Source organism: Myotis yumanensis, unplaced genomic scaffold (assembly GCF_028538775.1).
Source record: "Myotis yumanensis isolate MYYU_CA2020_CCGP unplaced genomic scaffold, mMyoYum1.0.hap1 SCAF_3, whole genome shotgun sequence".
Taxonomy (NCBI): domain Eukaryota; kingdom Metazoa; phylum Chordata; class Mammalia; order Chiroptera; family Vespertilionidae; genus Myotis; species Myotis yumanensis.
The window spans coordinates 44,841,153-44,860,693 of NW_027223754.1; the positions used below are offsets into that span (position 1 = coordinate 44,841,153).

The window sequence follows — 19,541 nt, forward strand, 5'->3', positions numbered from 1 at the left end:
TGTACACACACACACACACACACACACTCACACTTACGGGTGAGGGTGTGATTTAATAGTCTGGATCCTTTCTCTCATGCTACTATATTATACAATTTTGTTTTTATCTTCCTTTTAGACTTTGCCTTCCACAGCTACTTTATATCATTGAGCAGTGTGGAGCATAGAAAGTGAATGGTTAACAAATCCGTAAATAACAGTAAGTCTGACAAGCACCTGAGGCAGGCAGCTTGGGGATTTGATCATATCTGCACAGATGAAAAGAATCATAGATGAACATGGTAAAGTCTTACCTTGCTTTAATCTTTTTCATTAAAAAATCCTTAAATACATACACACACATAAATACAGTATAGAGATTAAGAAACAGTATGTTATTGGTAACTTTGGAAACCCCTATATACTCCTCCTTTATAATACTTCCAAACCTAATCCCCAGAGGTTGTGGAGAAAAGGGAACTCTCATTCACTGTTGGTGTGAATGTAGACAGGTATAGCCACTATTAAAAATATTATGGAGGTTCCTCAAAAAATTAAAAATAGAGTTACCATATGACCCAATATAGAGCTATCATATTTCCTGGGTATCTACCCAAAATTTTCAAAAACATTTATTTGCAAAGATATATGCAACCCTATGCTCACTGCAACACTATTCATGGTGGTTAAGATATGGAGACAATCAAAGCGTCCTTCAATAGATGATTGGGTAAAGATGTGGTATATATATAAATAATCAAAGTGTAATATGCTAATTACACCGGATGTCTTCCGGACGTCATTTCAGACATCCTTCCTGATAAAACTGGGGCCGAAAGGAAGCCAGCCTAGGTCCTGGGTGCCTGCAGGAGGCCCGAGGGAAGCCAGCCCGGGGCCTCAGGTGCCTGTGGGATGCCTGAGGGAAGCCAGTGCCAGCAGCCTGGGTCCCAGGTGCCAGAGGGCAGCCGGTGCTGAAGGCCTACTCTTGCATGAATTTTTGTGCATCAGGCCTCCAGTCCTATATAATAAAAGCATAATATGCTAATTAGACCAGGCGTCCTTCCGGATGACCTTCTGGACGAAGCTGGGGCTGTGAGGGCTGAGGCAGAGGTGGCCACCGCCACAGCGAGGGGCTGAGCCCTTTGCACGAATTTCATGCATTGGGCCTCTAGTATATATAATATATGAATACTACTCAGCCATAAGAAAATATGCAATAACAAAATAAATCAGTCAGCAAAAGCTAAGAACTATATGGTTTCACTATGTGGGATATAAAACTGAAACTCATACACACAGACAACAGTATGGTGGTTGCCAGAGGGAACGGGGTTGGGGAAATAGTAAAGGGTAAAGGGGGTCAAATATATGATGATGAAAGATGATTTGACTTTGGGTGGTGAGCACACAGTGCAAAATACAGATGATGTGTCGCAGAAATGTAATAGGACTCCATGGTGTGAAGAGATCAGAGATCGTCCTTAGTGTAGATGGGGTGTTTATGATATCTCTACTTTTTTGCTTGTTGTAAACAATGTTGCTTTATAACCATTCTTCTCTATGTCTATCTGTGCACACGTGAAACAGTTTCTCCAGGTGCAGAATTGCAGTTTTAGGACATGGACTTCTTCAATAATACAGGCATTTTGGAATTCTTATCCAAATTAAATACATAACTTGACCATTCCACCCGCATAGTATAAATATTACTGATTCTCCTCATCTTGTCAACACATGACATTCTCAAAAATAGTCATTCATGCAGAAAATGGATCCTGCTTAAATGACCACAGATATCTATTCTAGAATCATGTAATACTTCTAACAATCTAAGATCCAGTTACAGTTAATTAAAATTACTTGCTCAATTCTAAGCTTCACAAAAGACAATGTATATAGAAGATGACAAAAACAAGTTTAAAAAATCATTATGTTTATGCCTGCAAATTAGTCATCCATTTTTCTGATAAGAGAATTCCCTGTAATGATGTCTCAGAACATTTGTGTCAAACTGCTCTGCTGTATTTTGCCAAATAGAAAAATTTTCCAGGCAAAACAATTAATTAGAGGGTGTTAATGATCCCTTCAATATTTAAGAGGCCACTGAAAGAGAAGAGAGAAACTGAGGAAAAGAGAATATGCCTCAAACCAAGCTGCAGGAGATAAGCCCGTTTGTGGATCTCAATTTCGGAACTTGGCCTTGAATCCTTGAACTCTTCTGCAATCATTTCGCCAACTCTAAATCACTCATTGAACACACCACAGGGAGACTTCAGATTTATGAAGGGCTTAAACCTCAAACACCAACCTTGCTTCTCCTCTTTAGATATTTTTGCCTTGTAATATTTTATTCTTATTACCAGAAATAGTTTGGGTGCTGAAAATCACCAGCACCGGAATAGCCTACATAGATCTATCTGGTTTAGTCTCTACAGACCATTTGGTAAGATTAGGTGAGAAAGTTCATCAGAATATATTTAAACCCCTGAGTCATAAATTATTTTTTAAAAACACACACAACTGCTCAGTTTCTTTTAAACCAAGTGTATATATTCATATCTATCTATTATCTACCTATCTATCTATCTATCTATCTATCATCATCATCATCATCATCATCATCTATCTATCTAATGGTGGTGCCCGGATGGCAGCATGGGATTTACTAATTAAACTCCATCAAACAAGCCCATATCTGCATTGAACAGTGAGCATTCCATGGCTACATGACTATAAACTGTATTACAAACCCACAGCAGCTGCTCTGCAAATGAATGTTGGCTATGAGGAAATTAGGGGAAACAAGCTCTTGGTATTGAAGAGTACATCCCTCACCACATCTGGAAAGAAATTAAAAGTCACACTCTACTGGTAGTTTGTCCATGATGTCAACCTTCACCACAAAGAGTAGCATGTTACCTTTTGATAGGCAAAGATCTCAGGCTGAGAGTCAGGGAATGATGGATGAAGGGGAGGCACCATCTCCAGCAACTGTTAACGCCATCCCCCGAGGAAGAGGAGTCAGCAGGACCCTTCTCTGTGGCTTTTTAGAAGCCTTTCTATAAAATATCCACTTATCTCACTGGAACCTCTCCAGACCAAAATATAAGCACTTAAATACTATTCACACTTAGGCAGAATCAACATAAACAATCAGGAATGTTGCATATACCAACCCATGCTTTGAATTTCATACCTCATGTTTCTCAAAAGCTGGATGTATGTCTGTCTCATTGTTTGACAAAAGCAAAGACTTTAATTTCAAGCCTCTGTAATTAAACTTTTAAAAAACACCCAAAATCTATCTGCTCTAGAACATATGAACTATATCTTTATTTTTTATACTTATCTATATTTTACAAACCTTCTCTGGTCATCATACTTCCTTTTGCTGTTACAACTGGCCAATTCCTTATCAGTCTACCTTTAGGGCTGTACTTCAGAACATTGTTGATTTTCAATAAAAAAACATTGTTTTTATAATTAGAGTTATACATTATTAAATCTTTTGTGAGTATCCCCTTTAAAGCCTTCTTGTAACTAATCTTCTCAGAAGCTCAAATAAATGTTTTAGGAACTGACAATTAAAAAATGAATTGCTCTAAATTTTACAAATAGTGTCCAGAGAAACACTTTTTAAGAGGATACGTGAACTTTATGCCCAGATATAAATATTGAGGTGAGCAAAGCAGGAGAAAGAACATGGCAGAATAGTACCAACAGTTAAGAAAACTGTGTGGCTCTTGGGCACAACCCTGAAATAAGAAAGTTGAGTTGAGCAATAATCTTTGTACAAATATGACCTTCTTTGGGTGACATCATATCAGATTCCTGTTAAGTATTGTTTTTCCTTTGCCTCTGAAAGTGATCATCTTTCAGTGTGTTTGTTGGACTGACCTCAGAACTGGGCCAGCCCATCTCATAAGAGCAGCTGAATTTCAAGGAACAATTTAAACAAAGGCAGATATCCTCTGCACAGGAAATTGTTATAGCAAATAGTCAATGTTTAAGGACAGCCGTGGGGAAACACTCCTTGCATTAAGGGGTTAGAGGCATCATCAAGGAAAGGCACAAAGGCGTGGGAGTGATTTATCTTCCTCCTAAGCCCAATGTGATACGTGGCATTGAATTACAAAGCTAATGGGTAACAAAAGGAATACTCTGCCAGAATCTATACTTTGTATTCATTAGGCCTCGATAATCCACCTCTACAGGTGTCAGCGCTTGGTTCTTCCTTCATGATTAAGGAATTTGGCCACTTTGACAGGGGCGATAAAGAAGAAGAAATGCCAGGTGCGGGCATTGTGAACAGCTTGTCTCCACTCGCAGGCCTCATGAAGACTGTCACCTTGGGACTTAGCAGGGGATTATAACCTCTGGATGGACTGCTTCATGAGTATTTATCATTCTTAAAACTCTGATCAGAAATGCCAAGTGGTCATGGTTACAAGACACCTGATTTTGCACCATCCCTGCTAAAAGCTCCTCTGCTGTACTGCTGATAAATGTTGGCATTATGTTCCAAAGCGCATGGAACAACTTGAAATCCTGTCTTCTCTCACACTAAGCAAGAAAAAAAGCCAGACTTAAGCTTTGGCACTTAGCTTATTTCTCGAAGAGCAAGGACCGCTGTTCGTGAGAGTTTTCACCTTGAATTTCTTGTAAACATTCGTTTTATAAAAAAGAGTAAATGTGGAAGACCAATTAGAAAGATAAGAGATTTCCAATTACCTTGGAAACTCGGTTGGCAACTTCTCTGCCCACAGTCAGCCCCTGGACGAAAGTCCGAGCAGCGATGAAGGCGCGGGTGACCTGAATTTTCAGTTTGCGAGGTACATCTCCAAACGGCTTCAGCTGGTCTGTGTATTTGCTCACGCATTCCAGGTAGTCCTCGCTGAAGTGGTACTGCGGGTTTATCAGCTGAAACATCCGTTCCAGGAGCCGAGCCCAGAAGTCATTGAGCATCTCCTCCAGGTTCACATTGCCCCCAGTGTAGTATCTCTTCAGCTCTGTGAACAGGTCCTGGAACACTTCTGAATTCTGCATGTACAGCATCCCATAGGTCCGTACAAACATATCATTGAGTGACTTTTCTGCATTTTCTAGGAGTTCTCGGAAAAATTCTGCAAATAAAAAGAGAAAATGGTCAAACATTAGGAATAGCTATAATCCCAGGGCATCTACTTACCTCAATAAAATAATAACTCTCTCTCTCTCTCTCTCTGTATGTATTTATTTATATATATATATATATATATATATATATATATATATTCCTTAAAACTCTGATCAGAAATGCCAAGTGGTCATGGTTACAAGACACCTGATTTTGCACCATCCCTGCTAAAATATCCTCTGAGGATACTTTATCCATTGTTTCCTTTTTCTTTTTAGAGAGAGTAGAAGAGTGGGAGGGTAAGAGGGTCGAGGGGAGGGGGAGAGAGAGTGAGAGAGATACATCGATTGGTTGCCTCCCACAGGAGCCCTGAGCAGGGCTGGGGATATACCTCTCAACCCAGGTATGCGCCCTTGATAGAAAATCAATTGAACCCACAATCCTCTGGTGCTCAGAGCAATGCTCTAATCACTTAGAAACACAGGCCAAGGCGGGTGACTATCTAAAATGAGATTTGCCCTGCATCTATAATCTCTGTGTCAAAGAAAATAGAGGAACATGTGATTTCTATTTGAAAGAACATCCATTATTATTTACTATACCTCCATAGTTGCCCAATTCTTTTTTCATTTATTTTTAAATTTTAGAAAATCCTATAGTTTGACGTGAAGTCAAAACAAAATATGTTGCAATGTATCCTCATTAACATAATAGCAAATGCATACTGATAAAAACATTTGCACCAGCCTATTTACAAATCTGTTCTAACACTAGATTTAATTAAACTGCTTTTATTTGGAATCGTTCATTCATAGTACATTCAAATTACTGCAATAGTTTCGACTTTTTGTAATTGCAATATATAGCAATTAATTATCAGTGTTCCGAGAGTGGTAATGCAATTAGATTTACTTAATACCAAAGATATAATGAACTTGATTGCCATAATGAATTGAAAAGTTATGAAATACTCTGCATTATCATTATACATACAAACTATCATTTTAGAAAATTTGAAGGAAAGATATGCAATTGGACTTTCTGGTTAAGAGGTTCTAAATGAAAAAGACTATCCCAAGAAATAAACCCTCCCTTCCAGCAATAGTACTTGGGTGTTACAGGAAACACTAAGGATGCAGAAATAAGAATTAATACCACTGAATACTGCCAGCTTCACTGGCCCTCGGATTAGGTTCACTCAGGAAAGAGTGCATGTGTATAGGGCACCTATATCGGTGTGCACAGATGAGTCCGGGCAGAGTAAACTCAAGTCTTACCCCATATGTAGAATGTGATTGGGGCGGCTAAGGAAAGATAATGCTTCTAAGTTCATAAACCCAAGTTGCCAACAAATGAGTGATTGTGCTTTACCTCTCATGGCTCCCTTTTATTCCATGAAGGTGTGTTTCCTCTCAGCTAATGCAGGGACAAATGAAGTCCTGGACACCTCAACAATTCTGAGTAAAAATAAAACAAAACCAAACAAAACAACCCCCACCCAAAATAAATAAACAAACAAACAACAAAAAAAAACACCTAAAACCAACAAAATAACTCTTCTTTCTGGAACTCTCAGGGGCTTTTTGCTGAGAAAGACAAAGAAAAACTATAAATCTCTCCATGGACTCTATGGAAGCTAGAAATCATTTCTGCTTCATCAGAAGTTGCCTGAAGAACGTGATTTAGCTGCTTCAATCCTCACTAATGTAGTGTTGAACCATTAATTGCCTTGATATGTTGTCTAGAAGAACGATGATTGTTTTATATTTGTTATCAAATGAAACCAAAGCACCAAAGCTAAATAAAGAACATTGTACACATCTTCACCCTCTTACTGTGAAGGACACACTTTCCTAACCAAAGAAATTCTGTTGTAGTGGCAATAAATACTGAGGGATTATTTAAAGTCATGCTTATAAACCCTGTGTGATCTTGTCCAAGGCACCAAATATTTCTTCTTTTAATTTTTTCCCAAATGTAAAATCAGGCTAAATATTATTAAAACTCCCTAATGTTCAAGGATTTAATAAGTAAAATCAGTGTTGAAGCAAATAGGGCCAATTTTCCCAAATTTTTAAAGCATCAATTAATCAAAATATTTATATATGCTATATGTTATGTTACTTATGATTTTGTGATATTAGAAAACTTTCAGATATTTTTTTTCAGGAATACTCGTCACCTAGTTTTTTTCTAAAATAGAAACTATATTAAATTATTAATACTAATAGCAAAGTATAAGAATATCATATTAAAACTTTTCAATTTCAAAACTAAGAATAAAAATAGCTTGACTGCCCTAGCCCGTTTGGCTCAGTGGATAGAGCATCAGCCTGTGGACTGAAGGGTCCTGGTTCTATTCCGGTCAATCCCTAGTAGGTGGCGTGCAGGAGGCAGCCAATCAATGATTCTCTTTCATCATTGATGTTTCTATCTTTCTCTCCCTCTCCCTTCCTCTCTGAAATCAATAAAATATATATTTAAAAAAATAGCTTGACTTTGTTGATATAGGAGTAGGGTGAAGGTGTTAAAAATTGTGAAAAGAAACTACAAAAGAATGAAAAAATTCACTGAATTGAAAAATACTAAAATGATGAAACTAGAAAGTAGATTCTAATCATGAGCTCAGGACAGCATATTCATTTATCTTCTTTTTGAGGTCAATTACTTTGTTAGACTCAGAGATTAAAGCTTAATTTATTAAATACAGAGTACTGCCTTCAGCAATGAATAGTTAGCGATCAATAGTGTGGTCTGGATTTGCAAAGAACTAAACAAAAAAAAAGAAAAAGATCCTCAGGTTCTCATTGCTTTTCAAAGACTTATATATAAATGATTCTGTGTAGGGATAAACATTGTATTTTTTATTTTGTTGAAGGTAACATTCCTAAAGCTTACCCCCTCTTGCCTGGGAAAACATGAAATATGGGGCTTATACCCACTTTGAAGTTGAAAGGTTAAAACCAGACTGCTCATTCACTGTATCATGTGGTTTGTTTCCTCATGCCAAAATTAGTATTCATCATTAAATATAGAAACCAAGTTATCATATTTCAATATATGTGACCCAAGAAGCATTTCATTAGCTTCCAAGCTTAAATTTGTGTCTAAGGGTGTGTCATTGTCTGTAAAGTTTGCTATTAGCTTCACTGGTCCTCAACAGTCAAGTTATTATTCCTTGCTCAAAATTATTATACGGTTTAGTGATCCCATAGTCAAAGTTAATATTGATATTGAAAGACACTGAAGTATCAGGCAATTATGACAAATGCTGCTACCTTAAGGGACATTGATCTTATATCTTATAAAAGATGGGGGGGGGGGCGGGGAGACACAAGGTACCGAGGCAAAACTAATGACCTCCAAAAATATGTATGCTCATTTCAGTGTTAGGATGTCCATAGACTCAGATTTCAACCTTATGATGGTTGACTCTTTTAACAATGTATTTTATGCTTGGATGAAAAGTGTTTCCCAGCAAACCAAACAAGATGGATATTTGGAAGACAGTTATCAGACCCGTTTTGCTGATGAAGTATGCCCAAACAGCACAGAGAACAAAATTGAAGAGCATTATAAGGAAAAACAATCTCAATCTAGCCCTTCATTCAATCACAGAGGGTAAAGCTCACACTGGATAAAGCCTTCAGTCAACAAAAATTCTCATCTGCAAGAAATAGTTTGGCAGAAAAAAAAAAACACAAACTTTTTCCCCCCCAATCACAAAATATACATCAAAAGTGATTGCTTAGGGCTTAGTTATGCTTCATAGATGCACAAAGGAATTTTTTTCCAGCCAGTATTAGCCTCTGGGAGGTTTTTATTCATCTACAGGGGAGATCTGGATGCAAACATCTGTTGGCTGCAGGGCAGACTGACTCAAGTGGGAGAACAATTTTGTAGATAAAAACCACCACTGTTCCAAAAGCAAAAAGAAAATCTGTGCATGAGGCCTGATCACTGGGCGATGGCTCTTAAGGTGGGAAAATCAACTCCTAGGAGCCAAGAGCTGCCCCAAGATATCGAAGAGACGCTTCAAATGAAGCCTCCGCATAAATGGATCTAAATGTAAGATGCACCCAGGGCCAGAGGGGAAGGGCAGACTAGATGCTCTCTAGGAATTTTCAGTCAATAAGAAACAGCAAAAGCTTTGCCCAATCAAGCTATAAATGTCTTAATACTGCTACAGATAAACATACTCTGCAGTGGACTGAGTATGGAAATGTATAGCATTTACCTAGAAATTGTAGCATTTTCCTATTCTATGTCATACTCTCCAAAATACTTCTTACCGAAATCCCATTTAAAGCTAACATTTCTTGCCTGGTGGGCTTGGCTCAGTGGTTGAGCAGCGACCTATGAACCAGGAGGTCAAGGTTCTATTTCTTGTCAGGACACATGCTTGAGTTGTGGGCTCAATCCCCAGAGGCAGGGACTGATGATTTGCTCTCGTCATTGATGTTTCTGTCTCTCTCTCCCTCTCCCTCACTCTTTAAAATCAATAAAAATATATTAAGGGGGAAAAAAAGCTAACTTTTCAGGATGATGGTGTAATACCATGTAATTACAGAACCCAATGAGTAAGAAAGCTTTGGTCACTGTGAAGTGGAGATTATATATCTATACAGGATGACAGGCTGAACTTGTCCTACCAGGATGAAGCAGGAGTACTAAATTTGCTTCCTTAAATCCATGCATTTGTGTTGAGTGTTATTTCTTTCCTGATCTCTTTCATTCTACCCTTTCCCCCACAAAAGCGTATTAAATCAGTCAGTCCCCAAGCTTTGGCTAAAAAAGCACCTGGAAGAAGTGGCGTGGACGGTAAAATTTGATGTACTCTAAGGGATGAGATACATAGACACAGAAAAAAACTATTACCCTGCCTCAAACATGCCCTTTTCAAGGTTAAGTGAGTAGGAACATCCTTCCTCGTTCTGCACACAGCGGCCAGCTTTCGGGTACATGTTTTGAGATAATTTCTCTCGTCAACAGTCTTATTGCTTCTATAAGCTGATATAACTACAAGAAAATACTGAGATAATGAGGAGCATTCATGGAGGAACAAGCACAGTTTACTCTCTTTTATGTTTGACTTTGAGGGTGAGAAAACACAGTCTTGATGTGGCCTATCTCTTCCCTCACCCAGGAGGCTGAGACCTTGTGAGAAGAGGTGAAGACTGGTGCTGCTCCGGGAGCCCTTGCCAAATAAAGGATCGGCCTCGGGCAGTCACAGCTTCTGTGGCATTTTACAGTTGAATGCCAGTCCTGGATATCAGGGCCTCAGCCTCAGCACTGCTGACGCTTTGATATGACAAACCTGTGTTGGGAGAGGCTGCCCTGTGCATTATACAATATGAAGTAGCATCCCCGGCCTCCTCTTACTAGAGGCCAGTAGCACATCCTTCCCCCAGTAGTGATGACCTAAACTGTCTCCAGACTTTATCAAATGTCCTCTGGGGGTGGTGGGAGGGGAGACAAAATCACTCTCATTCCACACCCTGAGAGCCACCCTTCTACGGATACATTCCAGAGGCCTAAAAATAGGACATCAAAACGCTCTGAGAAAATGCCAGCACATTTCTAGACCCCACCATCCTCTCGATTTTTGACAAAATACATTTGAGAAGCTATAACTTTATAAGATGCTGTTGAGATACAATTTATATTCCCAGGTAAGATTCTTGGTGGTAAATATCATTGACATGTACTCATATGTGCCCATCCTATGGCTGGGCCTTAAAACACGGTGAATAGTGTGTGAGTAGATGAAGAGGAGCATGCAGTGAAACACATCTATTTTGTCTGAGCTCCTCTTGGCTAGTGATAATTTTGTGGGCAGACCTCAGAGGGAGAGAGATGCCACAAACCACAAATTAGAAAGGACAACTGACATGCACTCCTGCTGTCCTCTAAACACTTTTACACTTCTGTGTATATAAACATTCATATCTTTCTATGCTCCCAATTCATGTACATCTATGGCCTCCGGCTCAAAAACATGTTGGTTATCAAGACTGCTCTGTCACTTCCTCTGTGAACATCTCTGCCTGTTAGGAGCCTTGCTTTGGCTGGCTTCATTCATTACTGCCTCTCTGCCACTGTTCCTGCTGGGCCTTGACCTCGTAGCTCATGATCTCACCAAGCTGACTGTATTCACATTCACACTTTAAGCAATGCCCAGAGTGCTATATTTGAGTTAGCTCTCAAACCACTTTGACTCTCCCATATTGCAGTACTGCCTTCTATTCAGCAGCTATTCTGCCATACTGAATAAATTCCCTGTGGAACTTTGTTTTGATTTTCTTGTATTCAATAAACAAAACTATGTTGTCTTTTATTTCTTCATAATGCAGGTTAAAATGATATAGAAAAAAAAGGAAAGAACTATTTTGAATAGATATCCTAATATATTGTTTTAGAAATTTTTCTTAAACATCATTTTCATTTTTGTGCAAAAAACAGACCTCAGTATGCATTCTTTAAATTATGGGGTTGAAATTACATAAAATTATTTTCAAAATAATAATTATTCAAAAGAGAGAAATGAGAATCTATAATTACTGTTAGACAATGTTGCTATAGACAAAAAGTCATTTGTGTTTGCCACTTCTTTATCTCTTAATTTATATTTTTCTTGCTCTGCATGTGTTTTGTGTATGTTTTCACAGATTAAGCTTATTACATTATGATAAGCATTATATATTTACTTAGTCAATTCATCCCCGGAGTTAACAGAAACTTATATAATTCAAAAAGTAGTAATGTACACCTTTCCTGTTTGGTGGATTATTATAACCCTTAAGGAAGTGTCCCCACCCCAACACAAGCTGACTGAAAAGGAATCACTATGTCAACAGGATATATTCATTATTTTCATTCACCTGTTACATTTTAGAAGGAAAGTGAAGACACCAGATCTTAAATGAAGATGACAAATGGATTTGCTACACAATGATGGTAATTTCAAGCATAATTACAGATAAGAAGTTGCCTGATGTTTAATAGGCATCATACACAGTGCTATAAGATTTACCTACATTTTCAGTAAATCAGTAATTAGCATATACAGTTAGCAGATGAGAAAAGTGAGAATCAGAAATGTTAAGCAAGGTGTCCCACACCACTTGAATGAGCATGTAACCTACAGCTCCAAACCATTACAGACGAGGATGAGTTCTAAGACAAGACAAGAGAGTGGGGTGGCTTTGCAGTGTCTACCAAGTTAAATATTCACACTACTATTTGAATAATTAATTGAAAGTAAAATAAATTCCTAGGACACTGGGTAAAATCACATTTAAATATACATTGCAAAATGTTATACGAAAATCAGGTATAAGTTATTTATAAAAAATTTCATGTGTGATTATTTTCCCCACTGATATTAATTAGTTGATGAAACTTAGACTGAAGAGTACAGTCAAGTCTCTAGGGCCAGTATGTCTTTTTTCACGGGGTGGCTTCCACTAGAAGAAAAGCAGCCACAGAGCATGGGATTATAACTACAAGGTATTGAACAGTGCCTGACACACAAAAGGATGCTAGAAAGATTTGACCAAAAAACGTGACTCCTTTTGTGATGTATGAGCATATATATCATATTGTGTATCTCATTTTATAACAATACGTGCATATTATCAACAAATATACATACAACATTCACCTACACATTGAAATGTTCAAATATGATCAAACAAACAAAAAAACCAACAATGAAAACAAAACAAACAACGACAAAGAAGAATATGACACAAAGACCTTATATGGAACAAAATGCCCAAACTATTTAACATGTAGCCCTTTATAGAAAAATCTTGCCAATTCCTAGCTTTAAAGGGTCAAAATCCTAGTGAAATGTTTGAAGATTAATTTAACAAAACATATTTTACCTTTAAATTCTTGTAGGTAGGAAGACATTTAATTATTACTCTATTATCTCTAAGTAAGAGAGTAAAAGTTCCTTTCCTTCCATTATTTTATCTTATATGTTAAAATTTGCTCTGCAGCCCATTCATTGCCTTATACTCCCCTGTGAGGCAGCTAAAATCCAAAAGTAAATTCTTTAAAAACTTACATGATTTAGCAGATTTAGGTGACTAGTGATTTTAAAGTAGACACTTTCAAATTTTTCTAAGGTAGTGCTCTAACGAATCTCCGGAGAATTTCATAAGGAGAAAATCCCACAGTAAATCTGGTATATAAAATAGACATAGCCATAGCTGGTTTGGCTCAGTGGACAGAGTGTCAGCCTGTGGACTGAAAGGTCCCGGGTTCGATTCCAGTTAAGGGCACATGCCTGGGTTGTGGGCTTTATCCCTAGTAAGGGACATACAGGAGGTAGCCAATCAATAATTCTCTCTCATCATTGATGTTTCTATTTCTCTCTCCCTCTCCCTTCCTCTCTGAAATCAACAAAAATATATATTAAAATATAAATAAATAAAATAAAAAATAAAATAGACATTAGAGAAATTGAAAAGGAAAAAATAATAACATTCTGATAGAGTTTAAGGTACAAAAATTTTTTTATTATAATTTTCTCTTCATGATAATTAATGAAATACAAATTAAACTACCCATTAACATCTTACAGGGCCCTATCATAAGTCTAGAAAAATTATTTTCAAAAAGTAATAAATACATTAGCTGTTAAAAATACTATAATACATGATTCAAAATTGGTCAGTATATTAATCCAAAGGTAACTTTTATTATATTACTTCCATAGTGTCAGAAACTCATAAATTAGATCTAAATAAGTGGAAACATAAGAGTTCTGGGGGACTTTTTGATTTAATGAGTAAAAAAAAAAAAAAAAAACCAAGGAAATACTAATGTATTATTCAGCTCGATTGGAGATCACCAATTTATATTTTTCTAATATATTTAATCTAATCAACTAGACTTTTCCATGAAGAAATTTTTAATGAAAAGTCATAGTTTAAAATCATGAGTGTTCATTAAAAATAATCAATTCCTTGCACCAAAGTTCTCTGATTTAATATCATTAATGTTAGCGGAAGAGTCTAAATGCTACAAGAATTTTCAGGACCAGGTGAGTAATTTAGCTGTGAAAAGGAGAACTAGCTGGAAAGCAGCACTGTTTAATGGTTGATATAGGGAGATTTAAAGCAATAAAGCAGTTTATAGAAATTGTTGACTTGAATTCACATTTCTCAAGGTTAAACTTTTTCTGTACTTAGTGATCCTTCACACATTAGATTGATAAATGTTTTATTTCTTTGTAGGTTATTTCTCTTGAAGATATTTTTTAAAGTAAGAAAGACTGATTAGGCCATTTATGTTCACAAGGTGGTATAGATAAACTATTAATTCTGGGAATCATGTTATGTTTGAAATTTGCTGACGGTTGCTGCCAAAAACAAACAACTGTTCTGAGTCTGCAGACTGTCTTTCTACCTCATCCTAAGCAATGCAAATGAAATGAGAAGCTAGTTGCAAGGATTTGAAGAAGATGCTGTAGGTGAAAGCCTGTACTCATCGCCTCCCACAACCACATCAAAATTACAACTAAAATCCAGAACAAACATCATCCAGAACCACTGGAAAGCTGACTGAATGTAAGTCCTACAACTAGAGAGGTAAAGAAGAAAGCACACTGAGACTAATAAGGAGGTGCTGAGGCACAGAACAGGCTGGTCCAGCACCTACGTGGTTCGCTTTTTCAATTGGGAGGGAGATCTTCTCTACTGAGGCTGCCCGGGGGAGCAAGCGGTCCCATCCCCACACCAGACGCCCAGCCCAGGATCCCAGAGCTGAGAAAAGAAGTCCCTACAGGCAGTAAGAATTATGGGCTGTAAAAACCAGTGGTGATAGGGGCTCAGTGACACAGAGGCTGCTGGAGACCCAGCTGCTCCTGTTAAAAGGCTGTCACCATGAACTGAACTTACAAGGTCCTGTTTCCTCTGAGCTCCAGTACCAGGGTGAGGCTCTAGGGAACACAGACACATATCATGAGGAACTGGATTGTCTGGCATCAGGGCAGGAACTCAGGAGCGGCTTTCTCCCAGAGGGAGGTGCTCACAGGAATCATTGTTCCTGTGCTGGGACCTCCCGGTTCTCAGGGCTGACTGGCAGCGATTTCTGTTTGCTCTTCCCTGGTGATTTCCTAAAACCACCTCATCCAATTTACAACCCCACCCAAGCTGTGTGCAGCAGCTGTTGCATATGAATGGCCTGTCCTTGCTCAAGCTAAAATCTCAAACAAGCTGCAGATGGGTCAGGAAGCTCCAAACCTATCAGTAAAAGGCCCAAGACCCGGCACTGGCACCAGCCTGCCTTGCTTCATAGCTGGGCCTCACCTGGGCACTTCCAAAGCCTATACAAAGAGGAGGAATCGGCAGATCTCTCTATAGCTCTTGCTGCGAGGTGCCAGACACTGACTGACTTTGCACCTCCCTGAAGACCCAAGAGCCAGTGTACCCAGTGGTCAGTGTCAGACCATACCAGATTAAAACTCTATACATCCATAAGTGACACACTCAAGGGGCAGACTCAGTGAGCACCAAAGCCCTACTGAAGCAAGTCCTGCTCCATGGGGGTGTCTCCTGCACAGAAGCGCCCCCACTATAGTCGCAGCTGGTCCTCACAGCCAATTGGCCTGAGCAATCAAGTCTCAACTACAACAAGACTGTGCTCACAGCCCACAAAAGGGTACACCTAAAGCTGGCAGCTTAGCTGACTGGGAGGCTGAGCCACTGGGCCCTATATACACTTACTATACAAGGTCACTCTACCAACTCAAGGATACATAGCAGCTCTACCCAATGCATAGAAACAAACACAGGGAAGCAGCCAAAATGCAAAAACAAAGAAACATGTCACAAATGAAAGAAATGGAAGAAAGCAAACTACTGGATATAGAGTTCAAAACCACAATTATAATGTTACTCAAGAATTTTCAAGAAACCTCCAAAAAAAAAAAAATGAAAAAGGACCAGTCAGAAATTAAGCATATACTGACTGAAATAAAGAATAATGTACAGGGATTCAACAGTAGAGTAGAGGATTCTGAGAATCAAATCAACGATTTGAAATATGAGGAAGCAAAAAACACCCAACCAGAAGAGCAAAAAGAAAAAAAGAATCCAAAAAATATGAAGATAGTGTAAGGAGCCTCTGGGACAACTTCAAGCATACCAACATTCACATTATGGGGTGCCAGAAGAAGAGAGACAACAAGATGTTGAAAACCTATTTGATGAAATAATGACTGAAACTTCCCCTTCCTAGTGAAAGAAATAGACTTACAAGTCCAGGAAGCACCAAGAATCCCAAACAAGAGGAACCCAAAGAGGACCACGCCATGACACATTATGATTAAAATGCCAAGGGCTAAAGACAAATAGAGAATCTTCAAAGCAACAAGAGAAAACAGTTAGTTACCTACAAGGGAATGCCCATATGACTGTCAGCTGATTTCTCAACATAAACTATGCAGGCCAGAAATATTCAAAGCAATGAATATCAAAGACCTACAACTAAGATTACTCTACCCAGCAAAGCTATCATTTAAAATTGAAGGTCAGATAAAGAGCTTTACAGATAAGAAAATGCTAGAGAGTTCATCACCACCAAACCAGTATTACTAGTATATAAAATGTTGAAAGGTATTCTTTAAGAAGAGGAAGAAGAAGAAAAAGATAAAAAATATGAACAACAAAATGGCAACAAATACATACCTATCAATAATTGAATTTAAAAATCAAAATAAACGAATAAGAAATCTAATGAACAGAATAAACTGGTGAATAAATTAGAATCAGAGGCATGGAAATGGAACAGACTGCTGATTCTCAGAAGGAAGGGAGGTGGGGATGGGAAGAGGTTAAACAAAGATCTTATATGCATGTACGCATTACCTATAGACATAGACAATAGGGTGGCGAAGGTCTGAGGCGGGGCAGGAACCAGGTGGAAGGGGGGATGGGGGGAAAAGAGGGACATCTGTAATAATCTCAACAATAAAGTTTTAAAAAAATAAAAATAAAATAAAAGCTGGGTTGCTTTCAGAGTTCACTTTCATCACTGCACAACTCTTTAGTTTTGACCTACTGACAATGCCCTATAGGGTTGGCCCAGGACGCTGCTTCCCTTTCTTTCAGGTATGGCATTACCTACAACATTGGATGCCTATTTAACCCATTAGGCACCTAAACCATTGACCAGGGGCGGGTAGCCTTTTTTCTGCCAAGGGCTATTTGGATATTTATAACATCATTCAAGGGTCACACAAAATCATCAACTTAAAAATTAGCCTGCTATATTTGGTCAAACATTTAATTAACTCACTCCTAATGCCTGGGAAGGGCCAAACCAAATGACTTTAGGAGTCTTATATGGCCCTCGGCCACAGGCTCCCACCGCTGCATAGACCATAAAAATCAAAGCCAACTCTTTGTGCTCTTTGACTGAAAAAAGCTATTAAGTTTCCAAACTGGGGCAGTGTATTACTCTGTTCACAAATCAAGCTCTTTGTCCAGCTCTCTTCCTTCTTTACCCAACTGCTTGCTGATCCAAGGAATGGAAAAAACCCTCCAGCACCAAACCGAGTGTGAACTCTGGGACATGGGGCCAGAGTTAGTTTGTAGGTGAAAAGTCAGTGACAAGGACCTGAGGCTATTGGGATAAGAGATTATGTAGGCTCTTAGGAAGAGTGAGCAGAAGCAGCCAAATGCAATTCCCTCCTTTCTTCATAGAAGCCAGTGGTTCTCATCCTTGGCTGCCCATGAAAGTAGCTTTAAAAATCTTGATGCGCAGGTTGCACACCAGAGTAATTGAATCATAATCTCAGGGAGTGGGGTCCAGGTATCAGTATATCTTCATATATATGGACCACATGTGATCCCAGCCAAGACAGAGAATCATTACAGCTCTTCTCTGTTCTCCAGTAGTTTCATTGTCATCGATGCATGATGGTGGCCTTATAGGCAGGAGAAGAAAAAAATGGATGGAGAGAGGAACCATATTATATATTATGAAAGCTCTGAGACTGTTCTTCCTTTCATTTACTTTCCCTTATCTCTCTTCTCAATGTAGACAATTAGTGTTCTGGTCTTGGGAAGAGAGCACTGTATTGATTAAAGACATGTGTAGAGTATGTGAGGAACACCAGCAGTGTGCCAGAGAATGAGTGTGCCAGTCTCTTTTCCTTTCTCCTCCATCTCTTTTTCCTTTGCTACCACCCAACACTCCCTTCCAAGGCACTCTCTGCCTTCATTGATTACAAGGCAGTGGCTTCTCCCAGGGAAAGAAGGGTGCAGCAGGGAAGAAGGAGGAATAGGCTTTGATAATGCCCCAACTAATGAATGCCCCCAATAAAAGGACTGCCTACCATAGTCTAACGAAGGATCATTTAAGCACATAGCACAGACAACAGAAGGAAGAACTTAAATGTATTGGGAAATAACTATAAGAGCACAATAAATAAAAAAGTTTTAATGAAAGTGTAATATATTAATTTAATGCTCAATTGCTTAAATTATATCCTTTCTGGTCCGTCAAAAATCTGCAATACTGTAAATCCCAATTTTGTGAAAAAAATGTTCCTATATATATATATATAGGAACATTTTATAATGGGTAGAAAGTTATGGTTTATTTGTATGTTTTTTACAATGACTATAAATTACTTTCATAGTTGGAAATACAATTAAATAGTATTTAAATTTAAAAAGACCTTATGAACACAAAAATGTTGCTTGATTATAGAGGGAAATATCTATTTAGAAACATAGAATGAAACTATTTTATCTAATGAATTTATAAATGGAAATCCAAGAATTAAGACCAAAAAACACATAAAAGGGCAGAAAATAAACAAGAAATTTACTCATCCACAAAGTAGTAGAGATAGAATCTGAGTGTCTTGACTCTATATCTAGTGGATTCATGCTGCTAAGTGAAAAGAACTTAATAAGAAAAGAAGAAAGTGGTAGTCTCTGAGGCACAGCATGCAGGCTACAAAATCATGGTGCCAGTAATATTAGGTCATTATTCATTGATAAATGCATTTTTGGTATTCAAGTGAATGCTTTTAAGTATATAGATAATTTCTATTTATTTCTAGATATAGAAAGGATTTTTCAAATGGATGTAATCAGTATTCAATAAAATTCCATTGTTTGTTATTACTGTTGTCAGCCCCTCCCCACCCCCCCAAAAAAGAGCATTGACTTCAGATATCAACAATTCCATGAATTTAAAGTAATTTAACTACGAGTTTTTGGTGGGGATTTGATGAACATTAGTACAGGATAATAAACTCGGTGATTCTAAGAATGTTTCCACAAACATTTTAAAACAACAACAAAAAAGAGAACAAAGTCAGGCATTTTTCAAGCACCTTTCACCACTTTTGTCAGTTTGTTGGACAGGACTTAGAGGAGGCACAGTTTCCACAAGTCATGCCTTAGAAATAATTTTA

General features: G+C 38.0%; 1 protein-coding gene across 2 annotated transcripts in view; it reads right to left on the reverse strand.

The window, feature by feature from the left end:
- The window catches only part of GPC6 (glypican 6), a 1,116,910-nt gene that overhangs the window by 550,883 nt on the left and 546,486 nt on the right, over positions 1-19,541 (reverse strand). For both annotated transcript variants that reach the window (XM_070408823.1, XM_070408822.1), the window contains exon 3: positions 4,711-5,102. In XM_070408823.1, coding sequence (XP_070264924.1) covers positions 4,711-5,102 — 392 coding nt within the window. The remainder of the gene's footprint in view (positions 1-4,710; positions 5,103-19,541) is intronic.